Source organism: Cyprinodon variegatus, unplaced genomic scaffold, assembly GCF_000732505.1.
Source record: "Cyprinodon variegatus isolate N-32 unplaced genomic scaffold, C_variegatus-1.0 Scaffold285, whole genome shotgun sequence".
Lineage (NCBI taxonomy): Eukaryota > Metazoa > Chordata > Actinopteri > Cyprinodontiformes > Cyprinodontidae > Cyprinodon > Cyprinodon variegatus.
Window position 1 is genome coordinate 679,953 of NW_015150738.1, and position 26,110 is coordinate 706,062.

Consider the following 26,110-nt stretch of genomic DNA (forward strand, 5'->3'; position numbering starts at 1 on the left):
TTCAGAAAGTTATGCTTGATTATTATTGATGTACTTCGGTGTTTGCGGAGAGCCAGGCAAAGACGGCAACCTTTCGTGGATTTACTTGAGAAAGTCAGCTTTTGGGACGTGGATCAGACAAATTATCATCGACTCCGGGTTTACAGACACCGGAAACAGCAACAGACCCTGAGGTTCATCACACTGCTGAGCCAAGTCATCACTGGAAACCGTGTGGCACGGTAGGGAAGCTAGTATTTTTATAAATATCTGAAATGTCATGATTGCAGAGGCTTGTTACCTGTTGTTTCCATTAGCTGTCCGCGTTTTATATGTATTATTTCGCTTTTTTTTTAAAGTCTCCCTTATTTTTGTTGTGCTTACAGAAGGGTTGGGATGAAAGAGCGGAGCGAACACTGGTGGCTTTATATAGTAAGAGAGACATTTAACCCTCAGCAATGGATCGAAAACTTCATATAATAAAAACACAAAAAATAGCTGATTTTCTCTACCATTTTTTAAATAAGCGTTATTAATACTTCAACTGATAGGCCCATTTTTTCCCTGAAAAGCAATGAAATGTATGAAACCATTACTTGTTTTGATTTTGGAATTAATAAGATGAAAAACAGAATGAGCTACAGAGCCTTCAAATGGCTTTGTGAGTCGCTCAGTCCTCATGTCTCCAAGGCAGAAACGAAGATGCGACAGCCTATTCCTGTGCAGCAGAAAGTTGGTGCTGTCTTTTGGTTTCTTGGAACCACATCACATTATTGGACCATTGCTCACCTTTTTGGAATATCCACAGCCTCACTGTGCATCTTTGTCAAGGCTGTTTGTGAGGCAATATGATTTCATCTGACACCACAGTTCCTAAAGCTACCCACTTATATAGAGATATTATGGAGTCATTTAAAGAAAAATGGGGATACCCTACTTGCATACGTGCTAATGATGGCTCACACATACCCACTGTCGCCCCCAAGGAGAGCCGAGTTGATTATTTTAATAGAAAGGGTTGGTATAGTATCAATATGCAAGCACCTGTAGAAGACAGGTATGTTTAGAGATCTCTGTATTGGATAGCCAGGAAGCACTCATGATGCTCGTGTTTTAGTCAACTCCCGTTTATACCAGTTTTGGGAAAATGGTGTGTTCCCCCATCTTCAAACAGAAATTCATGGTGTGATGGTACCTCCAATTATACTTTGCGATCCAGCATACCCTCTCTTACCCTGGCTGATGAAGCCTTATCCAGAAAATGCAGGGACAACTGAAGCCCCAAAAAAATACAACCTCATCCATAGCCGTAACAGGATGGTGGTAGAGAACGCCTTTGGGCGGCTAAAAGGGAGATGGAGAAGGCTTTTGAAACGAGTTGACAACAAGACATCAAATAGTCAGAATGTCATCACTGCCTGCTGTACTCTACAACAATATCTGTGAGACGCAAGGAGAGGATTTCCTTGATCAGTGGGCCAATGAGGCAAATCAGCCACCTAGGAAAAATTTGGTCGATGGAGATAATAATCCTGATATTAACAATGCCCACAATATAAGAAATGCTCTCTGCCGTTACTTTGCAGATCAAAATTAGCCTACATTGACTTAAATGTCTTATGTATTGTAAATAGTTTCTTACAGTTGAGTTTAAGATATATTTTTGCAATTACTAGTGTGGTCTATAGTTTGAAAGAGTCAGTAACGAAAACAATTTTTGTATAAACATGTTATGTATTGTACATTTATAAAACAATAAAAAAGTTACATATTTTACAATTATTGATATGGTCCCTAATTTGAAAAGTTTGGCACAGAAGTCGAAGGGGATGCAGGGTTCAGAGGCTGTAATTGTGCTGGTTGCCGTGTCATCAGTTGGACAATCATCTGCATCATTCGCATCTCATGTTCCTGTTGTTGTTTTCTCAGTCTCTCTTCAGCCTGTTAAAATAAAAAAATAAAAACATCCATTTATGTCCATGTCCAATATACATTACAATTTTTGATTAATTAAAGAAATGCATTTTAACCTGAAGTCTGTTTCTTTCCATTTCTTGTATCATGTGGAGCTGATGTCGTTGGGCTGACTCCTGCTGTTCTTTAAATGCCACCATCCAAAGGTCATGAGAATGTTTTTGTGCTTTTAGGAATGCCATTATTGTAGAGTCGAGAAATTGTTCATCATCCATCTCTGCAATAAAAAAAGCAAAGACAATTGATAAATATTTAATCTGAAATAAATGCACACTTAATTCATTTACAAGTACAGCTACTTCTTTTAATGCCGTATTATAAGAGTAAACATGATAAACGTTTAAATTTAATAGAGAAAGATATAAAGATACAATTTAACACATTTTATAATGGCAGCAGATTTGGCATTTTAATACTGATACTGTAAACAAAAGTTGTTGAAGCATAAATGTGGAAATGGTGTAGAGCAGGGGTGCCCAACCAGTCGATCGTGGGCAGAGTTTCAGTCTATCGCAAGAAGTTTTACAATGTAGAACTATTTATGGCAATGACAAAAAAAAAAAGTTTTAAAAAACACTAATCAAATCATTGATCACGAGGGGCCAATTTGTATTTTCATAATAAAGAAATGAAAATAAAAAGTATACAGGGAACTTTTTTTTATGCATGCTGATTGCTGGGCATGGTTTGCCATGGTTGCTAGGTTGTTACCAGGGACTCTAAAGCGTGAAGAGGAATCTAAAGAGATAATGAGATAATGACATCTATCACAACTGATGGGGCTCCATCTATGGTTGGGCACACAGCTGGATTCATTGCTCTGTTCAAGCGGTCTGAAACTTTCCCGGATTTTTTCAGCTTCCATTGCATCATTCATCAACAACAGCTGTGCAGCAATATTTTAAATATGAAGCATGTCATGGACGTTGCGATGAAGATCGCTTGCTCTGTTTGGGGCCAGCAGTTTACACAGGCGTTTCTTCTGTGCCCAGCTCGAGGAGGCAGGTGCAAACCACACTGATCTGCTGCTGCACACCGACGTCAGGTGGCTGAGTCGTGGCAGATTCTTCGAAACATTTTTGGCCGTTTTGCCCGAAATTAAAGAGTTTCTGAAACAGTCAGCAACCCATTCTGCTGTATGTTACATCTTCACATCCACATAGTTTATACTTCATATTTTCCTATTTTTAGCCGATTTCCTGTTGACTTTTAATCCATCTGCCAGTTTCTCTGCCAATGCCCTGTGAAGTTTATCATATAGTGGACTGAAATAGTGGACTTCCCTACTTCTTCCTGCTTTGAAGTGATCTTAGACAGATTTTAGTGTAAAACAAAAAGAAATTTAGTTTGGAACAGCTCTCTGGACAATTTCATCTTTTTTTTTTAAAGTGCAGCCTTGAAAAGTAAAAAAAATGAAATAAAAAAATTAATAAATAATATATATATATATATATGACTGTAAATTTACAGTTCTAACGTTTTTTGTTTTTTTTTTTCCATCTCTACTGGACTGTGTGTGTATCAATTGGTTTATTTAAAAATTTTTTTACTGCACAGCCTTTGTCTGGAGATCTTGACTGCTCTTTTCTGTAGTTTTGGTAAGTCTGATGATTGACTGAGTGAGTGAGAGAGCAATATGGTGTGAAGTTCCTATGAGATTGTTAAGTTCTGTGTTTGCAACCTATCTTTTGAGACAATTGATAATTTCCTGGTTTGTTGGACTTACTGTTTATTCTCCACCTCTGCAAATAAAAAACAAATACTGCCCATCCCTTGTGTGTGGCTTGGTAGATCTCGGCATGCCATCAACTTCAAAAGTAGATCTTGGTTTAAAAAAGATAGGGCACCTCTGGTGTAGAGCCTACTTACCATCATGCGCGCTGTACTCATGCTGCTCCTGGTGGTCCGGTGTTGCATCATCGTCCTCTAAAATTGAAAATGAAAAAAAATGAATGAAAAGGAAAGCTACAGACATTTCTTAGTAGATTAGTAGATCATCAAAATAAAAAAATGAATGATTTTCGGGAACATACTTGTTGCTGCAGAGTTTAGAGAAGAGGTACTGGAGAAAAGCACTGGAGATCTCGACGATGCACGGAGGCCCAACACTTTATCCATGGCACCGTAGAATTTCCACGTTTTTCTCCCTCCCCCCGATGTGTTATTGTGGTCAAGAGCCTTCTTGTACTGTGTTCTAAGTTTTTTAATTTTTTCTCGGCACTGTTTCGGGTCTCGGTCGTATCCCCTCACCTTCATTTCGTCCGAAATTATTTTAAACACTTTGTGATTGTGTTTCGCGCCCTTCAACATCTCCTGAATAACGTCCTCCGCCCAAATTGCAATAACGGCCTCAGTCTCGGCGTCATCCCAGGTCGCACCACGATCTTTTGAAGCCATTATTTAAAATGTTGCGTGGATAAGATTTCGATTGTTGTTTATGGTTGCCCTTCTTCTTCTGTTTTGTGTTGGTGGCAAGCAACTTCCGGAGGGGCATTAGCGCCAACTACTGGAACGGAGTGTGAATCGTGGTGTGCGGCCAGACGGAGATGACGCGTTCTGCTCATGCGCTCTTGTTATCAGAGAACTGAGCCAGGAAAAACCGAGCCGAGTCCACCTCTGGAACTGGTCTGCAGTTAGCCCGGTTCATTTCAGTTTGCTTTCCATTTACACACCATAAGTTATCTCAGTTACTGAGCTCGGACCGGTCTCGGCACAGTTTTTCAAGGGTAACATTGAGAAGAGGCTGAAGCCTCATGAGACATTTGAACCATTTGGCCAAAGTGCTTCAACGATCCCCACAGTTCATGAAGCTTCATGTGAACATGTCACCACCTACTGGTGGGGTGCAGAACTACAGTTAGTAATATAATCAGATTTTTTTTTTGCAATTGTTTTTGTTGTTCCCCCCCATTTAAGATCCTTTGAAATTATTAATGATTGGTCTGTATAATAAAATCTTTTGTACTTTTTTGTGTAAAATGTCCTCAAAGGGAAAAATTATTTAAGGTACACTGTTTTTCTGCCATTTTAGTGAAATAAGCTCAACCAGACAGTGAAAGTGCTTGTGCAAATTGTGCAATGATGAGCAAAATGAAAGGTGTTAGTCATTTTATTCAAACATAATAGTTTTTTCACAGTTTTTCGTTTCAATCGGGTCGGAAGTTATGTATTCAACCAATCTTTTGATTAAACCAACCAATCTAATTTGGCAGTGTTTTTACCCAATCTATATTTCTACTAGGGCAAACCAATACAAATTAGTCACATTAGCCAAAATACTTGTTGTGTTTTATCGCAACGTTTGAAAGTTAATGGTGGATCTTGAACCAGTAAGCTCAGGAGTAGAATTTCATCTCTTACAGCTGACACCACTAGCAAGATAATAACCTTTAAGAAAGCAGTATTACTTAATGCCAATTACATCTGTGACCAGTGGCTTGCTTGGATTTTGATCATTACATTGTTTAATCCAACCAACTAGTTTTAACCAACTAGACTGGTTGTTTTTCCAACCAATCTATTCTTAGAATATATCCAAACTCTATCCATCTCTCCAACAAACTACCACATCTTGGCTAAACACAGAGGCTGTTTAAATGGCTGCCGAAGTTCCGGGCGAGCTGAACCACTTCCACGTGGTAGCGAGGCTTCGGACATCATCTATTTTGGCTCCTCCAACAAATGAAGCAAGCCTTGATACGCGCCCGCCCCGAAGCCTAGGCTCATCTTATACCATCACTAGTTAAAACTCACTGGTTCTCTGTATGTATTCTGCATGTGAGTCAAAAAGCTACAAACCAAAATGGCAGATGTCAGAAGCAGCAGGTTGTTTGCATATAAAAGCCGGCAACTGTTAAACCATTTTTTAATTGTACAGAATTAATTATAAAGCTTTAAAGTGACTTAGTCATGTAGTATAATTATTAAATTAGACACACTATGCTGTATGGCATCTGCCAGCCACCAATATTGCAAAAATTTGAAACTTAAACAGCAAATATCGTACACATTACATTTTATGTAAACCTTTCTGTCACTATAACTTAGAGCCAAAAATGATCATTAGTGTTAGTATTTGTAAGGCTAATGTAGTCATGCATCAGCAAAATCTAAAGTCTTCTGCACCCGGGTGGAGGATTTGGTCATTTCAAAGTTTATTTCTGTCTTATTTATAATAATGTGCAATAAATGTTGCAACACAGAAAGTCTTTGTATTAATCTGAGTTTCTGAATAAGCTCACATTGCTATATGGTAAGATAGAGTCTTTGACAATTTTGATACCATTGAAAGATCTAATATCAAAATAAATACCAGATAAATTCTACTTCTTTCCTCCCATTTCTTCTAATTGGAAAACATCTACTATGCTCTTTTATAAATGATTCAATGTTCTTGTAAACTGTATATACAAACTGGCATATTGTAGTTGAATGGTCACAGAAACCCAGTTGGAGCTTATGTTGCTTAAGGATGTCATTTATCATACTTACCTTCCTGACCACAGAACCCTGCAAGTGTCAGTCAGCGTGCTTTGCGTCATTTCCTGGTGTCCAGGCCTTGTGCAGAGATCATTCTCTGGAAGTCGGATGTCGTCGTGTGCCAAAGGCTCACCAGAGGATACCAGAGATAACAAGTGCATATGCGATTGAGCAATGCTTCGAGAGAGGAAATCCTGAGCATAGGGCACCCTGTTCAGATGTTGGAAATAATGAAAACTTTCACAAACATGCTCCAATTCCTCTTCGAGTTTTGATCTCAATATCTCTCCATAATAGGTTTTTGTTCTGTTCTTTGACTTTCTTCAAACCTTTGTCTCGTTTCACATTTTAGTTGTATTTTTTTCTCTCCTGGGTCGTTCTCTCTTCCAACATAAGATGGCTCTTGATCTGACCCGTTCTCAGTACTTTCCTCTTCCCTTTCCTTTACTCTCTGGCAATGACAGAGTCAGCACACCCCAGAGAACAGATTCACCTCTATTTAACCGAGTGAGTTGGCTGAGGAACACAAACTCTGTAAGACTGCCACTTTCCCAGCACGCCTCATCCATCCTATAACCAGTCATGAATATTATCTGGTTGTGCATCCCTTCTCTTCTGGGGTTTTCTTTAGTGTCCTCTGATCAAACTGAAAGCAACTTCAGAGGTAAGACATCTGAATAGATTTTTACTTTTTTTTTTTTTTTTTTTTTACATAAATCTGGTCAACAGCAGAATTTATCACTGTAGTCTGTGTTCCTTCTAGTTTTCCCAGCAGCCGGCCACAGTATAGGTGGTGTACTACAGGTGAGTTTCCTAGGCAACGGAAACCAGCACCAGTACGCCTTCAATGCCTCTGAAGCCCGGAAGGTCTGCCAGGACCTTGGACTCAGCATTGCCTCCAAAGCTCAGGTGGAGGATGCCCTCAGCAGAGGTTTGGAAACATGCAGGTGAGATCACAGAAATCCTTTAACATGACTCCACAGAGTAGTTTAGCGAAATAACCTGATATAATATTCTGCTTTATTCAGGTTTGGATGGACTGATGAACAAATTGCAGTTATTCCCCGCATCCATGCACTGGTTAACTGTGGCCAAAACAAGACTGGAGTGGTGCCATGGCGAGCGTCCGTAACAACATTGTTTGATGTGTTCTGCTTCAATGAAACGGGTTTGACTAATTTTATTTTCCACCCATTACAAAAAAAAAAAGCAGGTGCTATGAGAAGTTTATCATTCCACACTGCTATAAATCACCTAAGCACAAATATGATACACATCGATGGTAATGTTTTATTTTTTAGAAATCAAATGTGATCCAGAAACAGAGTTATAGATTTGATCAGGGGTTCCAAATGTTTCTTGCTGAATATTATATGTGTTTTTTATATATTTGATAGAAATTAAATAGATGGTTAAGATAACCCTGGATTTTTACTGTATTTTTTGCATATCATTACCTTCCTAAAACAATAGTCTAAGTAATTTTTTGGTCAAATTAAAAAAGCAATATTGGCTTAAATATAGATGATGCTCATGATGCTGGTCACCTCTTATAAAAATTAACTTAATCACCAGTCAATTGAATGATGCATTTCCACCTCTGCTTTAATTATGGAGTATATCAAGAGTTTGAATAATGTGAAGTTTTTTTGTCTAAGGAAAAACCTGAACAAAATTAATCAAATTAATTAAATTAAATAGAATCGGTCATGGATAGATAAAACTCCCTTGTTGATTATTATAAGTATATATTTTTTTGTTGCATTCAATCGAATGTATATATTTTCCTTTTATTGTTGTTTATCTTCAGTTTGGGATGAGGTTATTAAAGCACTAGCTCAAGCTTCCTTGCAATAAGGAAGGAAAAAAACGGCAATATTTTCTCAAAAAGTTGTGCATTTGACATTATATGAATAATTCAGATCGCCATTGATTATGATGCATCATTGCTTTGTTTTCTTCAAAAATGGCAATGTCATAAAAATGCCTTGCAAATGCTGTAGATGTATTTATGCATCTACCGTCTGGAAAATATTTAGATCACCCTTGCTTTTTGTTTTGTGTGTGTCTGATATACAATTTCTATACCTGATGCAAAATAAGGAATTATGAAATTCTCAAATTAATGTATTTAACTAATCCAGTCCAATTAACAAGATGAATGAGAATCTCAGGAAAAAAATTACTTTTAAGCACAAAGACACCTTTAAAGACAAGTGAGCTGTAGACATGGCTAGATAGTTGAGGTGTAAAGTGTTATTTCATACATCAGAAGAGGAAAGGTTAGGGGAAAAAAAATATTATATAATAGAAAATTACTGATATTGCAGATAACCATAACTTAAAGCAAGCCTTTCTGAAATGATATGAACTTAATATCTGCTGTTATTCATGTACATCCACAGATGCATTAATACAATTGAAGGATGCAGTAACAGATAACCCTCTGAGCACCACTGACCACACACACTCAGCAAACTCCACCCTCACAGCCCAGTCTACATCCTCCTCATCCACCCATCCTCCTTTCTCCACAACCAATCCTGAAACCATAAACAATGAGGTAGAACCTGCGCGATTTTCCAGTCATACACAAAGTTCTCCTGCAGGTAAGAGCATCATCAGGGACTCTCATCCCAGTAGAGCTTAGCTATTTTTTTTTTTTTAATCATTCCTGATGTTTTTGTTTTAGCAAAGGTTGTACTCATCACCTGCATCTGTGGCATACTCCTTGCAACAATAGCTGTGCTTGCATACCTAAAGCTGTGAGTGTTTTTAATAATAAGGGAGCTGGGGATGACATTTAAAGTGCATTTGTAATGGTAAATGGTGGGTTCTGCTTCGTCTAATTTTTTTTTTTATAATCTCTGAAAAGGGGAAGGCACTGCTATCTGCACTCTGAACAGAAGATGCAGCAGCAGCAGGATTGCCCGCAGACAGAAGAATGGATATCTGTGAAGACTATTACAGAAACTAAAGAAAAAGAAGTTCAAGAAGATCAAAGGATAGATGTGGGAAATCTGACTACTTCTGGTGCAGAATAAACTTTTCTTTTTTTGTTTTTCTTTTGTTTTATTTGTGGTTTGGAGTGGGTATTTGTAAATATTTAATATTAAATGTAATCTACTATTTAGTTATGTACTATAGTTTAGCCACAAGGGTGAGATGTTTACACAAAAATAATTTCTAGACTTGCAACTTTTTATTGTCATAACCTATAAGTTAAACAATGTTTTCAATAGTTCACTGAACAATCGGTAAAAGAAATGAAAGAAGACAGAAGAAATGTTGCATATAATCCATCTTTGTTGTCTCAGCTCTTCTCATTTCTTGTATTCAGTGCAAAGGGCTACTAAAAGGTATAGAATTAGGTTAAGGTAATAGAAAGCATGAATCAACCTCTCAATTAGATACCCTATAGGTGTTGTGTTGCAATTCATCTTTACATTAACCATCAGAGCCATCCGCTTATTTCAAAAAACAATGATAGAGTATAGCGGAAGTTTTTCCTCTGTCTGAAGTTTCTTTTAGTCCTGATAGGAATTCATAGCTTCAGACTTCACTGCATCGGCTATGAAGCTGAGTTCATTGCACAGCGTCTCGTGTCTGTAGGCCATACGGATCTGGGCCACATTGGTCCCACGGATGTCATTGCCTTCATGTCCACCTTTTAGGTAGTTCACTCCTAAAAACTGCTGCTTCTCCTTAAAAAAAAAAAAAGAAGAAGTTAAAGATGTTTGATTAACATTTTTGGGGGAATTTGATTGAAAATTGGAGAAAACATTCCTTTTAAAAAGTATGTGAAAGTTACCTGGTGGCTTAGTCCACTCTGCAGCACACTGTTTCTGGCTATCTCACAGACATCACAGGTGCTGAGCTTCCACAGCTGAGCTGCTATAGCATACTCTTCCATCAAAGGTTCCTATCATGGCAGGAAAAGTGTAAAAAATACACATATATATATATATACGGTAAATCTGTATGAGTTTCTTTATAGCAGAACCCTGCATGTTTTACCTTGGTGTAGTGGAACTGCATGGGATCATCCGTGGACAGTGACACACACAGACCTTTGTGTAGGAACTCTCTAAGTGGGTTTTTGGAGTATTCCAGGAACAGGCTGTTGTTGCTGAGGGGAGACATGGCAATGGGTACCTGGGCCAGGTAGTACAGATACTGCAGCACAGGACTCTGTATAGAAAGATAGAACAGACTCTGGAAATCAACCAAAACATTGTTTTCTTAACGCCACACCTTCAATTTTCTTAAATTCCTTTATCATGTCTTTTAATTACTCAGCTCCAGCCAAATTCTTTGCTTAAAGGTATAGTGGACGATGTGTTTTTTCTGGGTGGTTCATAAAAAAAAGTGGTCCTCCTAATTGTCAATCATTCTGGTGACATGTTTACATAAGGCCATCGTTGGTGCTCATCCCATTTCACTTACCGGTGGTGAGTCTGATACTGTGGAAAGAAATGCAGATCTTTTGGAAAGTAAGCTTGTATGAGCAATGCAAAGAGCCACTTTTAAACAGAGCGTGCATGAGGAGAAATAGGTTCATAAAGTGGAGAGGGTGGGTCATTTTAAAAATTTGCGAAGATCCTCCACAGTACCTTTAAGGGATGCAATATATCTGTATAACCATTTCTGTTTTTTTTTTTAGAACAGTCTTGCTACCTAATTTTAAAGTATATTAGTGAAGAAGGTATTTTGTTAGTGGTAGTCCAAACTACGCATAATTTAGATCTGCAGAAACAGCTTCAGAGCTCAGAACAAACAAAACCTTTAACCTGTTTTTAGAGCTACTAATGTTGCTGCTCAATTTAATTGATTTAAATAATTTCTTTATTCTATAAGCCTTCTTTCCCTACTTCACAGCTACATTGTTCTTATCTTCAGTTGCCTTAAGAAAAAATAACTGGAATCTAAAAAAAAAACTAGACATTTCACCTAAATTGGGAAAACAAGCTTGAACAAGGTTAAAAAAGCTTTGAATAAAAGAACACATTTAAGTATTTTCAGTAATTTATTTATAATTAATCTCCCCTCCTAGTGAGACAGCATAATCTACTTCCTCCCTGTTTTCTGGTTACTCTTTGGTTGTAATATTTTTCAGGACATGTGAAGGAGAGTTAAGCCTATCTATCAACAAAGTACCTTTTTCAGGTTCAGTCCGTGTGAAATGTTGTCTGCAGTCAGAAAGGCGGAGACCAGATGGGTGATAGATCCTGCTTCTCCACAGTGGGGACGAAACTGGAAGGTATTCAGCCCACGCTCTCTGTGGTGAAACCAACATCATATAACTCTGTTCAACTTTTTTTGAATCAAACTACAGTTTTGGTTCTAGTTAGTGGGATATTCTGTCATCTGTCATGCTCAGTTTAGATGTACTGTGTTCTGATTGTTTCTATACAACATGATACCATCTACTGTTGGGAGAAGATACAATAAAAAAAAAAAAAAATCCCTGAATATAAGTCGTTTGAAATGATAATTTTAAGGTAATTAGATCTTACTTCCTCAGATTGTTGAGCACCATGATGTTGGCATACATGTAGAAGATGTAGTAGCTGTAAGGAGGGTTGTCATGTGTGGTCCACTGTTCTGGTTTTGGGCTCATGTAAGAGAACATGTGGTTGCTGTGTTTGGACTCATCATCTACGCTGTCGAAGCCCGAAACCTGCAAAGAACAAAGCAGAAAATTTTGCACGGTAATTAACCAATAAATAGTGGAATAAATCATGTTCAGCAGCTTCATTAACCTTCTTACACTTCTCTCAAATTATTGAACGTTTTTTTGTTGTAACAGCAGTGCTTCTTTATGATTATAACGCTTCACTTTGATTTGCAGTAATTTTGTATGTGGAGATCTTTACACCAAGTCCAATTTCTGGATTTAGATGTCTTTTTTAAAGGAAAAGGGCTTTGTGATAAATGTTTTATAACCCATTTATAAGATGTTAATATTCTGCATACATTCTAAATAAAAAAGAATTAAAGGTTAATCTTCCTTGTAGAGTACATTAAGAATAATAAATAATAATAGAATAATGATACTTGCATATTTGAGGAAAACATGAAGCTCTTTGTGCTCCTGTGGATTCACAGATGCCTTGAAGAGAGGAAGGAATATGTTCTCCAGAATCTTGGCAAAATTGGGTACCAGTTTCTTTGCCTTGAAAATATCACTTAAAAAAAAAAAATTAAACTCTCATTACTTGATGAAATTTCATTAGATTAGAGGCTTGCATTTTTTTAACAGTGGCACTCACTATATTCTGGGAATTTGAATCATCCACCTCATATTTGGTGAGTGGAGTTTGTGGTGAATGAACCACTTTGCCAGACTGTCCCACTCATCGGGAGAGCGTCCATAGATGGACAAACGTGGCTCTGCATGCTGATACTTACTCTCTTCCAAGTCAGCAGCCACCTCCTGTGGGATATGAACAGTGCAGTGAACTTTTTCTGCAATAGCTTTAATTGAACCACTATGGCAGACATGCCCAAAATCTGTCCTCTGAGCCGCTGTCCTGCAGGTCTTAGAGGTTTCTCTGCTTCAATTCATCTGATTCTGATGATTGCAGATCAGCAAAGGTCTGTTAATTAGTTATGAATGGAGATCAGCTGTTCTTGAGCAGGGAAACCTCTAAAACCTGCAGGACAGCGGCTCTCGAGGACCCACTTTGGGCATGCTTGCACTATGGCTACAGGACAACGCACCTTTATGATCCGAGCAAAGTACTCCCCATTGATATAGTTGTCTGTCTTCAGGAAGATCTCTCGTAGTTCACTGGCACCCATGGGATTATACTTTGAATTGAACTTGTCAAAGCGATGAAAGGTTTGTCTTCCCTGGAATAAACAAACAAATGAAAAACAAACAAAAAAAAAAAACATAAAATCTAGAAAAATCAGCTATTGTCACAGAAATGATTAATGACTTATTAAATTCAGCAGGTAAAAATCTTATAATCAATTTGAAATAAATGTTTGCTTCCTTACAGCATGGACATCTAAAGAATCCACAGTGAGATCATAAGCATCCATGTTGAGATAGTGGAAAACCTCCTGCAGGGTCATCTCTTGTCCATTTTTTTCCAAGACCACTCGGTCTTTATCAGTCTTGTACCGTTCCTGGATGAAGGTTAGCAGGTGTTTCTGAGACATGCATGCAGCTGCATGGATGTGTGTGTCAACCTTGAAGGAAAAAGACGTACTGAATAAATACATAGTACAGGCTTTACATCTGTTTCAACAGTTTAAAGAATTAAAATTAAAGGTATTTTTGGAATCCTACAAATATTTTTTTCAGACTGCCATGTTTGTGAACGAATGCTGCATTAATAAGATTATTAAGTCTCTAAAATTGAATAATAAAATTAGAAGATAGAAACCAAAACTGAATTATGTGGAGAACAACTCTGATTCACTTTAAGGACTAAGCTGCCAAAATCATTTTCTTGGACAATAATAAAACTTTGTTTTTATTTTATAATGGTCATATACTGCAGGAAAACAAGCTAGTTTATGTTACTTTTTTATTCGTTTGGTGTTTTTAAATCAACCAGAAAATATTTCCAGATTACACTAATTTATGCAACAATATTACTATGCTAATATTTCTACACTTTCCACCAGTCTTGAAAATAAAATGCATCACATAACTTGTTGGTTTTTATTTGCATTTAGAGGCATAAATCTATTTCATACGATGGAGAAAAGAAGTCAGACTTCTCATCAGTATTTTAACTGTAATTGTCAAGAAGGATGTCCATTTTAATCAGTGGGTGATAGTTTTTGTTGCTACCTTAGTGTCACTGACTAAAGGGAATAATATGTTCATTTCTTCCATATTGTTTTTTTTTTAAAGGAAATAAACACTTGTAGAGGCTCCAGTGATCTCGGGTAAAGCATTAAGGATATATTAGTTTTAAATCAAAAACATAAAAATATAAAAAGCATTCAAAGCCTATGGAAAGGTAGAGCCAGTATGTAATTTAGAGACTATAGAACCATTCAGAGAGCACAGACCTCAGCCAAATAGCTCGTTTCCTCTGGCACCTTAAATTAATACCTGTATTTACAGAATCTTTCAAAAAATTTATCACCAAAAGTTAATCATTTGTTGACAGTCACAATTCACACCTTCTCTGGAAATTTCAGCAAAACCAATCCATAACTTTTTGAGTTATTTTGAAAGCAGCCAATCAAAAGCAGATGGAAACATAACCTCCCTGGCAGAGGTAATAATTTATGCTCAGATTACTGACATATTAACAGAAAAACGCCTGTTGTAATTGTAATGACAAAATAAGGATCTTCTCCTGCACGAGACCCATTGGCATCTGAACCTCAGTGGTTCTGTTTATAAAACTCCTGAAGCTTGCAGATAGAGCTGCTGTTTTTGGTCTGATCCATGGCTGTGACCAGTCTGCAATGCCGTGGAGGACCAGGAAATTACCTGGTCCTTACTCATGCACACGCTTCCACAGGAGCTTTTGGTTATTTTCTACATAGTCATGATTTGATCTGTTTGATGAAGATCCATTATGTGGTTTGGCTCATCCACAACAATTAGGTCTGCTGAGGGTTAGAACAAGGACAGTTGACATCTCTGCAAACCACATGTCCTTGAACACACACTGTTTGGACCTTTACCTAAGGCCAGCTAGGCAGCGCTATTTACTATAAAACAGCCACCGCAGAGACTGTTCCCCCCCAGGCTGTCAATCTGATTAACATTTATCAGCGTCGAGGTCAGGTGGAACCAGTGGTGGAAAGTAACAAAGTACATTTACTTGACTACTGTACTTAAGTACTTTTTGAGTACCTTTACTTTAGTCATTTTTCGGGAGGTACTAATAACTTGCACTCTATTACATTTCAAAGTCTAATATTGTACTTTCTAATCCACTACAGTACCAGTTGTTCATTTTGGCTCAGCTTAGCTTTATCAGCTGTTGCTGTTTTTCTTTCTTGAAATGCAATTTCAATATGGAAGATAATTTGGACACCACTGTTTTAGAGATTTGCTTGACTTTCTACAAATGCAAGAAACTCTGGGCAGACATTAATAATAGCTTATAACTCTTATTAAGGCGTTAGTTGTTCAGTAGGATGAGTTCTCAAAGCAGAGTTGTAGTTTGTGGAAATAGATTCTAACCTTAAACCTCTAACCCATAGCCAAAGTGTGAGGATAATCGCACATCTGGTTTTTTGCAGGTGTTTGTTAAGCAATAATAAAATAGCTTCACTTTTTTGTGGCCTTTTTATGCTCAAATTCTTTACAAATGGTGTAGAATCTATAGCAGGTGGTTCTATGCATCAATACATCCGGTGGTTTCTGAAAGTTACAAGTTTGTTTAAAATTAGAATAAATAGATTAGAATAAGTTAAATTAAAATATTTCAGAAATATATTGATAGTAGAAATTTTGATTTCTTTGTTTGAATACTTAGGTATTTTCAAAAGCGAATACTTCAATACTTTAACTTAAGTAGACGTTTGACCAGGTAAGTTTTATTTGCAGTTGAGTAAGATTTGACTATGAGTATCGATACTTTTACTATTGTACTAATGCTGAGTACTTCATCCACCACTGGGTGGAACCAAAGTCAGATTCCTTGTTTTTGTGCAAAAAATCAGGTGATTAACTCAGATTCTGATTGTCTTCTGGAGTGACCTTAGATCCCAGTGTGTTAGAGGGTTTATTTTAATCTTGCTCTAAAATAGGGCCTGTTTAAACTTTTAAATAAAACTTACCTTTCTAACATTGTAAAAGTCTCTGTGAGGCACACGTTTCAGCTCCTTTAGCTCAGCTATCTCATTGAGCATCTCATGGAGATGAAACTTTGAACTCAAGAAGTTTAGTCTTCTGTGACAGTAGGTCTTACTGAAAATGAAAGTGGAGCTTTGTTGGTGCTCTATCAGTGTTAAGAACTGGTTTTTCAACCTGCATGACAGAAGACTGTTTATTTTGGTAACTTACGTGGGTCCATCAGCGATCATTGCCAGAACATGACTGAGATCTATAGCAAAGGTCTCTAAGTCTGGGTAAGGAAGATCATTAGGGCGTTCCATTTGAAGTCTTTCTGCACTACCATATACGTACACAATCCCATCAATCATCTTCAGCTCATAGTTCAGGTTTTCAGGGATGTTGTCCATGCTATACGGATCCTCATCTTCTGCAGGGCATGGGGATGTGTCTGAAGGGCAGAATGTTCTGATCAGGTCACACAATAATAGTACAAGATACTCTAAAATGCTTAACAGCTCATACCAGGCAAAACTTCGTCATCTACGTCCCATCGGATGTTCTCAGCGCTGCGGAGGAATTGACTTGTTGTTCTGCAGAATCTGTGATAGGCAAGCTTTGAATACTTCTCTCTTAGCAGCAGAGCATTAAACAGACTTTTGGCTGCCTGCTCGTAATCGTCCACTGTGACCTAAGTGGAAAAAGGATCAAATCCATTTTTAGGGAACACATACACAAAATGCAAAGTTACTTAAAACCTACTGGGTTTAAACTTACTCCAGCGCAGTAATCACCACTAATAGTAACTCTCTGGAAATCAGGACAGCTTTCAGAAACCGATGAAAAGGTGGAGCTAGTAGAAATTGATGGTGTCTCTGTCCTGGAATCTGGATAATCTGTATTTGCTGGGATCTGCAGGGACAGTGACTTGGAGCGGATAAGCCTCAAGCTTTTTCTCCTGAAAATCAGTAACATATACCAAACTGTTGAACTCTTTACACCTGGCACAATAACTGCAATTACTAATGTGCAATCACTATTTAATACCCTGTGCAATGTATATGTAATACCCAGTGCAATAATTAAATATATAATTACCTATTTATATAAATACCCATTTAATACCCTGTGCAATACTGTATATAACCCATGCACCTTTTTTTCCTTTTGGCACCTTCTTTTTGACTATTCAGCCAATGTAACAAGTACATTTCTCCACTGTGAGATCAATAAAGTCTATCAATTAATCAATCAAACATGATTTGATAGAAATGAACCAGGGCCTACCTCTTGACACTCTCCTCTGACTGCTGCTCTGCCAGGTCCTTAAGCAGCTCGTGTTCTTTAGCTTGCTGCAGGCCGATTGGGCAGTCCTCAGGCACAGTGAACATTGACAGGGCATCCTTGTTGTCTTCTTCTTTCAGTGCTGAAGCGTAAACCTTCTCAGCCAGTAGCTGTGTCTTCTTCGCTGCCTCACTCAGGGTCACCTTTGGGAACTGGCGAGGCATGTCTGCAAGAGGGCAGAAGCTAGAATAAAATGGCAGCAGTGATGGGTGTCATGGATAAACTGGCTCAAAGCAGTTGATGTTTTGTAAACAACAGTTTGAACCTGCATGAGGGTTTCAGCACATATTATTCAAGAAAAAATGTCTGCAAAGTGTCGCCACCTTCTGAGCTCTGCCTGAACTGCTTTTGTTCAAAAGAGTTAGTTAAAAAAAAAAAGTTTTTTTTTTGCAGGATGAACTGGAGCTTTTTTCTTAAATATCCACTTCGATCTTAAGGAATAAACAGTAGAATCAAACCCGGTAAATTTAGCTAATTTAACCGTTTCTCTAATTACATCTATACATCTTTAAAGGCCTAATGGCTTTCTAAAATCAGTTAGACTCAGCTGTAACTCTCGAGCACCTCACTGAATGTGTTTGGATTACAGTTATGATCATTGAATAACAAAACATTTCTGGCACATTTATCCTCTGGCCTAAAAAAATACAATAAGATTTTAGTTTAACGAAAATGTTCTCAGTTCTGTTTCAAATGAATTCTTTCAGACCTATTTTATCCAAATTCAAAAAAGTAGAGATAATCCTTCTTTCTAGAAAGAACTAGTTTTGTTATCTTCAAATAGAATATAGCTTTACAAAAAATGTTTATCATAAACTCAGTATAACCCATTCGATAATTTAGAATATGATACAAATCTCCATTACTAAGTGAAACATGTGGTGCCAATTAAATACACAAAAACTGATGTTTTGAAGCCTTTATTTCTGGTAATTTTAATATACATTAAAGCTAATGTCATATTAATTCATTCAAATTTAAAAGTATTTTCAAAACTGGGCTTAATAAAAAGTATTTATTCTCTAATTTATTGAACATTAAGCTGATTTTGTTTCCCCTACTGAAAGATGCATGGTTAAGCATGTAACTTCAGTCAAGTTGGGAAGTCTTTCTTTTAATTTTTCTGAGATACAAAGTGCTGTTCAGTTTGTTTTGCTGTTGAGGTCATATTGTATGATTGGATCTAAGCCAAGTTTCTTCCTGAAGCTTATCGTTCCTAAAAGACAGCTCTCCTAAAATCAGCAGCATGAACCGTATCCCCACTGACATCCATTTTAACTGTCTGGGCCAGCCTAGTTTGGTACAATATGGACTAGAAATCTGGAATCATTCTCTATCAAATCAAAAAAGCCTTTCATTTCAGATTTTCAGTCGTTTTTTTTTTTTCAATTAATGTACTCAACATGTACTTAAACATAATGGCACATTTATCTGTTTTCCATTATCCATTCACTAAATGCTACAGGACACAGTCTTATCCATTATCGTACGTATTATAAAAAGTCTATGGAATCCAGACTTGTGACAGAGTGTATTTATAAAGTCCCTCTAATCTATCAACAGGAAATATTAGAACAGAAATTCTTTGTCCCATTAATATAAGATTAATTATAAACTAGACACGATAAGAATATGATTGAAAATTGTTTGCTTGACAGAAAATGTGACCACAACAGTTAAAGAGTCCTTTTTAAATGATATCTATATTAAGGTTTTGTTTTAAAAGCAAACCTTGAAGGATACATTATTATTAGTAATATAAATTAGTATAATTACAAACGTATGAAATGTCATTTATCAATGAACACCCATTTTGTCTAAATATGTCATAAATGTATAATGGTAATCAACCATTTTTTTATTTTTATTTTTATTTACATTAATAGAAATCTGTTTCCTGGATTTGTGCTAATCCCTTTGGGAGGAACAGGAAGCAATCTAGGTCTTTCCAAGGGTTTAGCTCTAAGACCCAGAGCTGCAGTCTAAAGAGGTAGAATCTGGTACCTGCAGCTCTAACCATTAAGCTACCACCCCATCCCCTGTCCTTCTTCTATCACTGCCCTTTCTGTGATACAGCAGAGAGTAAATGCACCCAAAAAACGTCCAGATAGTACCCATTAGGATTAGTTTTCTTAGAACACATGTTTTACAAGCCACAGTTAACAAAAACCTTGGCAACAAAGGTGTCTACTGATATTCAGGCAAGGCAAGGCAAATTTATTTTTATAGCACAATTCAGTATAAAGACAATGCAAAGTGCTTAACATGATTAAAATACAGAGGGAAAAATAAGAATAAAAGCAAGTAGGAAAAGAAATGCAGAAACCAAAAAGAACATTAATAACAGTTAGACTAAAGAAAATAAAAAAGTTGAACTAATGATGTTTCGGTTGAACTGTTTTATTAGAACAGTCGAAGGCAATCCTAAACAAATGTGTTTTTAGTCTTGATTTAAAGGAACTCAGGCTTCCCGCACTTTTACAGTTTTCTGGAAGTTTGTTCCAGATAAGTGGAGCATAGGAATAGGCATGTTGTTCATTTGTGTTGCTACAGCTGAAGATGTAATAGCCAAATACAGCAAACACAGAACTCAAATTTGTTTGAAAACCTAAATACATTTAATGCGTTATAACAAAAAATGTAAAAACATTTGAAAAATTCAATATATTTAAAAATGATGAGCAATGGCATATTAAGGTATGGTTATTTCCCCAACACAGTTTAATTTATATAAAAATGGCAGTTTATGAGCCTTTTTAAATATTGCGTATTACTATTGTATTAAACCTCCCAATGATTTTGCTTGTTTTACTTACCTTCATTACTCCTCCTTAATGCCATATTTACGTAGTCCTCTTAATTAGGGCTTAAAGAAGCACTTCAACACCACCTCTAGCCCTCTATCAATAATTATAATTCTCACAATGACACAGCAACATCTGCTCATTTTTGTTGTTGTTTAAGTTTAAACAGCCCTTAACTATAGGACTATGTTTCAACACACTAAAAGAGTATTTCTGTTACAGAGTCATCACAAGCAGGTGATGACAAAGATAACTGACCCCTCCTTGTTTCTTGTTATCTGTAAACAATGCCTGATATACCCGAGCAACTGTAGTTTGGCCTAAAGTGAACAAGTAATATTTCCTATGGGGCACTTTGAAACAGGAGTGAAATAATGATTCAGTGAGAATTATGAAGGATTTACCCAGTAATATCGACAAGCTTCATGATTTGATGAGGAGACGACTTCCACTGCTTCACCATGGTTCACATTTTTTCCTGATATTCCTAACATTAAGAATTTGTGCACTTAAGATTAGTTTTTAAATATATTGCAAACAGATTTATTTTTCCCCCATGGATTTACAAAGAGTAAATAGCAGATATTTTAATACTTTTGACAAAAATAATCATTTTCTCTCTCACTGATTTTCAGTAAGACTCAATTTGTCCTGGTTTAGTCAGTTTGGATTATAAGTTTCTCTTTTTTATTGTATTAAATATCAGGATAAGAACAAAAATATATTTTTTTCTTCACTTTCTTTAAATGAATTTATATATAGCATATAGTAAAATTACCTTTTAAACTTTAGGACTGGGAGCAGATGGTTTTAGTATCCTTTAAAAAGCTTCTTATAACAGGTCACTGGAAGTTTGGCCCATTCCTTCACACAGAACTGCAGTAACTGAACAATTCCTTGCTCAAACCCACTTTTTTAACTCTGCCCACAAGTTTTCTATGGAACTGAGATAAGAGCTCTGTGATGACTCCCCCCCCCAAACATTGACTTTGTTGTCAGATAGTCACTTTGTCCCAAATGAGGTTATATGAAGAAAAAAAAGATATATTACAAAAAAGCTCTATAAAATAATAAAGAAGAATTCCTCTGTTCTGGGAACTCCTCTGGAGAGATTTGTTCATAAATAATAATTCTTCATAAGATGAAGAACATTATGGCCATCAGACTGTTAAACACCACAGGAGGATCTTCAGTCAGAAACTTCTCCAGATCTAGTGTAAGACAGAACGATAGAGAATATCCCTGCTGCCTACAGCTATAAACACCTGCAGCACATTAAAGAAAGGCTGATGAGGTACTTCCCATTTAATTCCACCATGGTATTTATAAAGTGTTTTGGAATTGAATCGAATTGAATCAAATTCAAGGAAATCAAATTGTATTGATACAGTCATTATCTATTTGGAAAACTTAAACTGAAGCATCTTGGCAGAGATGTTGTTCCAGTGCTACACTTTTTCTGTTGTTGTTTATTTCTTATGTTGTCAGCCATTTTGGAAAAGTGCACCTGTTCCTTCTTCAATCCCCCCTAACCTTTTGCCTACGCTTAACCATTAGCAACACATGCCTAACCCTAAAACTGAGCTAAACCCATACATTTTCCTAAACCTAAACCCCACCCCAAGAAGAGACCTTCCTCATGGGGACACTTGTTGGTTCCCATAAGGAACCAACAAGTGGTCCATTTACGGGGACTTGTTGGTCCCAGCAGAGGCGTAGCCAGAAAATCTTTGTAAGGGTGGCCAGGTAATAACCAATGTACACTGAGGGGTGGCCGAAAGTGTAAAGGTGCCAGAACCTCAGGGTCAATCTACACTGTTCCAACAGGAAGATTAACGAGAAAAACATAAATTTTTTTCTAAATAAAGACAAACTATACTTTCCTAAAGCCTTTCCTAACAAATAGATGCATATATTTAAACATTCATGCTTCTTAGATCAAATGTATAGTGGATAAAATTCTTTCAGGTGTAAGTTCTGGGGTGAACATATCAATAATCTTTCTGCATAAAATTGATATTTACAAGCACTAACATCTACATAAAGCAAAATTTTCCACTGTGAGATCAATAAAGTCATAAATTGATTATTTAATAAGTTTGTATTAAACAATTAACCAAAGAAGCGTAGATGACTTGCATTTTCTCATATATATATATATATATATATATANCAATTAACCAAAGAAGCGTAGATGACTTGCATTTATATACATATATATATATATATATATATATATATATATATATATATATATATATATAGATATATACATATATATATTTTTTCAGAGACTCATCATTTTCTCTTTAGATCTGAAAAGAGCCTGAATACTTATCTTTAATGTTAGTATATTGATGTGCATAATAAACCACAGTGTTTTTGTCGTCAAGTAACTGTTACTATATGAAAAATGTTTAATGTTTTGAATATTCCACTTAAGAGTATTACTGCTGCCACCATCTGTATCAGAGGGAAGAATATGGTTGTGGTGGCCACAGTGAAGGCCAATGATTGGCCCCTGGCCCCCCATCTAGCTCTGCCCCTGCCCATAATTACCTTTAAATCCCGAAAATGTAGCATATTTCTGGGAAATTGTCCCCACAAGGTAACAAAAAAAAAAACAAAAAAAAACCGGCCACACTCACACCTCTCAATTTACCTTTAACTCTCATTAATTGAGTTATTCTTGCTCTCTTAGGGGCCCTCAGTAGCTTTTCACCTCATGTCACCAAGTTACTTCTTTCACTGTAAAACATGACTTTCTAAGAAGCTTCAAACAACATCTTCAGAAATGTTTTCTACTTTTGCTCTGTTGATTTGGATATTTTACCGTCACAACATTTTAATCCTAAAAATCTTGAGACAGAGGTCCCAAATGAGCACTATTGCAGATGGAAATTCCCATGCTTTTAAAGCTACAGGGTGTAATCTTCAGCGACATCTAATGGTCAGACTGCAAACTGCAGTGACATGAACCGCTCCTCCAACCGCTTCTCCCCCTCCAACAATATGGAGGCCGTCACGGTAGGAAATAGCCTCTGCAACGCCCGCCTCACCCTACCTATAAATTGATAAGAAGATTATTGACATTTATAATTGTATAAATAATATTTTATTAGTCTGTTGCCGCAATAACATTTAAAGTTAATGGCGTTCTCTACGGTAACTATTTTGTCAACTCTGGGCTGCCGTAGATCAAAGATGCAGTTTAAATCTGAAATGTGTTTATAAATAGTCATTTGTAAGGCAATGCAAACATAAAGATTGAGACTTTCAGTTAGACTAATCAGTCTGTAACGTATGTTATTTATTATAATCTACAAAAGGAAAGTCTTTATGTATTTACTTATTTTCTATTCATTTATTATGTATTTATTTTTTGTATTGTAATTTATTTTATTGATATCAGAAGAAATAAACATATTTCCAGTTGGAAAGTACATTCACACTTATACCTTTAATAAGAGCTAATTTTGTGATTTAACTTAAAAAGAGCCTTACAAAGCCATGCTATCATCACCTGAACTTTTTAAAATTGCCATTGTAATCCTTGAAAAAAATAGTAAAGTTCTATTTTCTCCCAAACATTTCTGACATTCAGCCAAATTAGGAAAGATTTATCCTTTTGCTGTGTCAGACAGAGACAAAACTACGGGTTATGTGCTGTTAATACCTTCTTGCTGAATCATTTACTGAACAGATTAAGCCCAGATTGTAAATTTAATATCTTCAATATGACAGCAGAGCACCTTTGGAGCAGAACACCTTTGTGTCAGTGAGTCTGCTGAGCGGCTCTTTAATGTGGAAATATGGAGTCGTACATCATATCCATGTTTCCTTTGGAGAATAAGAACCATTAGTCATTATTTCCTGATCTCAGAGTAAATCCCATTAGAGGCTGGATGAGACCATTACTTGCCAACTCAGACACAGCTCACTTTATCCTGATGTCTTTATCTTGTCACTTTTCATTTTTCACAGACACCTCGCAGCACTTACTGGAGGAGCAACCAAAACAGCACTTTGTCAAAAGCTGTATCTCACAAAGAGGTCAGAACCCCATGAGAGGAAGCCTTTTACCACATTACAGAGATAGTGATGAGAGAATGGAAGAAACTCACTGGATCCCAGACTAGCAGCTGTCTGCTTTGAAAGAGGTGCGTCACCTTGCCTCATCTCTCACAGTGTCCAGACCTTAAGGAAGAAGATGCACCCAAGATAACATGAAATGTTTCTAAAATAGAGTCTCAGATAATAAAAAAAAAAACATTTATAATTTCAAATAAGTAATCCAAAGCATACCTTTCAATCAGAATAGTCAGAAAATGGATACAAATAACATTCCCACTCAACATTTATCTAATAGAAGATTACAATTTAGGATGTACAAGTTCACCCACTGATGCTAGGATAAACACTGACTGTTAAAAGACCTCCACTCACCTTCTCCACAACCTCTGAAGTGGGTAAAACTGCACAAGTTCTCTCACAACAGCATCCAAGTCATGCTGTGCTGTGATTGTAAAAAAGTATGTAGCCTAATATCTAATCCACCACCCTGCAGCCCGTCGACTCCATCATTAACTCTTTCATGGCCAAAGCTTAGTAGCTGAACAACTGATGAGATCAAAATGCTAAAAATTATTATTTCGAAACTCAATATGGGTGAATATAATTATGTCCAGCATGTTTATCCCTAGTTTAACCCTTTTGCTAAAAAAAAATGAACTTGTTTTAAGTACTGCTATTTCAACTGGAAAGATGATGTGTTTTAACTAAGGTTGCTTTCCCCTTCTTTAATGTGTGTGATTTTTAGGTAAAGAATATATGTGCAAACAAAGTGATGCAGCAGATTATTTAAGGCAGCAGGAAGATGAAGTGCAGACAATGCATAATAGAAGTTTTTTATTTCAAATGATGGAAAATATAATGTGTACTTTACAAAAACATCACTCCAACTAAATGACAGTGATCAAAACAGCTATCAGTCCCAAAAGTTAGATTAAACTAATGTGCTGTGCCTCGCAAAATTCATGGCAAAATTTGACCTAACATATCCGTGGTAATCAGCATAGAGCCATTATGTAATATTAAAATGCATTGAACTTGTTAACAGTTTTTATTGTTTTAGCTCAACCCTTAATGTTTTATTTAATTTTTAATTTTTTTTTCTCTGTTTTTTTCTCTACTACAACCTCTAAACAGGTTTTCCTGCCGGAGTTTCCTTTATTTTTGTTCCATTCATCTGTCTTGTCTTAGCCACCTCTGCTGAAGAAAAGGACATTGTCAATGCCATGTTACACTTTTGGGATGCTTTGTTAATGGTTGAGTGGAATGCTGACAATAGCACCTTGTTAATAAGATAAGGTAGACTTTTTTGATCTTACAGTGGAGAAATTCACTTGTCACATCGGCTCAATAGTCCAAAGAAGGTACCTTTAACAAGATTACTGCACAGGATATTGAACAGTGATTGCACATTAGTTATTGCACAAGTCTTTGCAGTTATAATGCTGCATTGTAAAGTCAAGTTGTAGTGTATTATACTAATCGGGAAATGTTGCTGTGTCATGGTGAGAATGATCGGGCTTTTGTTAGCAATTGCTTCCTTCAATAATAATTTTCCTATATGGTATCTCTATTCTATTTATAAACAATCAATTTATTTTTGTAATCGGCATGGATTAAAACAATTACTACATTAATGGTTATTAATAATCAAACAGCTTGACTAGACAAGGTGGTTCTTTATACTGGTTAGGTCATG

The 26,110-nt window shown here is 36.5% G+C and overlaps 3 protein-coding genes across 5 annotated transcripts; 1 reads left to right on the top strand and 2 right to left on the bottom strand.

The window, feature by feature from the left end:
* Nucleotides 1–1,713: 1,713 nt before the first annotated feature.
* Nucleotides 1,714–4,409, bottom strand: LOC107090197 (myb/SANT-like DNA-binding domain-containing protein 2). The gene is made up of 4 exons (XM_015383446.1): nucleotides 3,987–4,409; nucleotides 3,823–3,879; nucleotides 2,010–2,170; nucleotides 1,714–1,920 (listed from the first exon to the last, which is right to left on the bottom strand). Exons 1-4 carry the CDS (start codon nucleotides 4,348–4,350, stop codon nucleotides 1,774–1,776), a joined length of 729 nt encoding a protein of 242 aa, XP_015238932.1. The 5' UTR covers nucleotides 4,351–4,409; the 3' UTR covers nucleotides 1,714–1,773.
* A 2,558-nt stretch (nucleotides 4,410–6,967) lies between these two features.
* Nucleotides 6,968–9,520, top strand: lyve1 (lymphatic vessel endothelial hyaluronan receptor 1). The gene is made up of 6 exons (XM_015383430.1): nucleotides 6,968–7,096; nucleotides 7,196–7,379; nucleotides 7,461–7,600; nucleotides 8,838–9,041; nucleotides 9,125–9,197; nucleotides 9,308–9,520. The coding sequence occupies exons 1-6, from the start codon at nucleotides 7,015–7,017 to the stop codon at nucleotides 9,474–9,476; spliced, it is 852 nt and encodes a 283-aa protein (XP_015238916.1). The 5' UTR covers nucleotides 6,968–7,014; the 3' UTR covers nucleotides 9,477–9,520.
* Nucleotides 9,521–9,702: 182 nt separating this feature from the next.
* On the bottom strand, nucleotides 9,703–24,846 carry ampd3 (adenosine monophosphate deaminase 3). 3 transcript variants are annotated; one of them, XM_015383426.1, is made up of 16 exons: nucleotides 24,787–24,846; nucleotides 24,465–24,537; nucleotides 17,480–17,702; nucleotides 16,970–17,150; nucleotides 16,718–16,883; nucleotides 16,424–16,643; nucleotides 16,198–16,327; nucleotides 13,438–13,632; nucleotides 13,156–13,287; nucleotides 12,705–12,868; nucleotides 12,494–12,620; nucleotides 11,949–12,112; nucleotides 11,590–11,710; nucleotides 10,450–10,623; nucleotides 10,244–10,354; nucleotides 9,703–10,136 (listed from the first exon to the last, which is right to left on the bottom strand). In XM_015383426.1, the coding sequence occupies exons 2-16, from the start codon at nucleotides 24,517–24,519 to the stop codon at nucleotides 9,960–9,962; spliced, it is 2,340 nt and encodes a 779-aa protein (XP_015238912.1). In that variant the 5' UTR covers nucleotides 24,520–24,537; nucleotides 24,787–24,846; the 3' UTR covers nucleotides 9,703–9,959. The 3 variants fall into 3 exon arrangements, with proteins under 3 accessions (XP_015238912.1, XP_015238915.1, XP_015238914.1); XM_015383429.1 differs by lacking the exons at nucleotides 24,465–24,537; nucleotides 24,787–24,846 and adding an exon at nucleotides 21,119–21,207 and having other exon boundaries at nucleotides 9,704–10,136; XM_015383428.1 differs by lacking the exons at nucleotides 24,465–24,537; nucleotides 24,787–24,846 and adding an exon at nucleotides 20,353–20,542 and having other exon boundaries at nucleotides 9,704–10,136.
* Nucleotides 24,847–26,110: the final 1,264 nt, after the last annotated feature.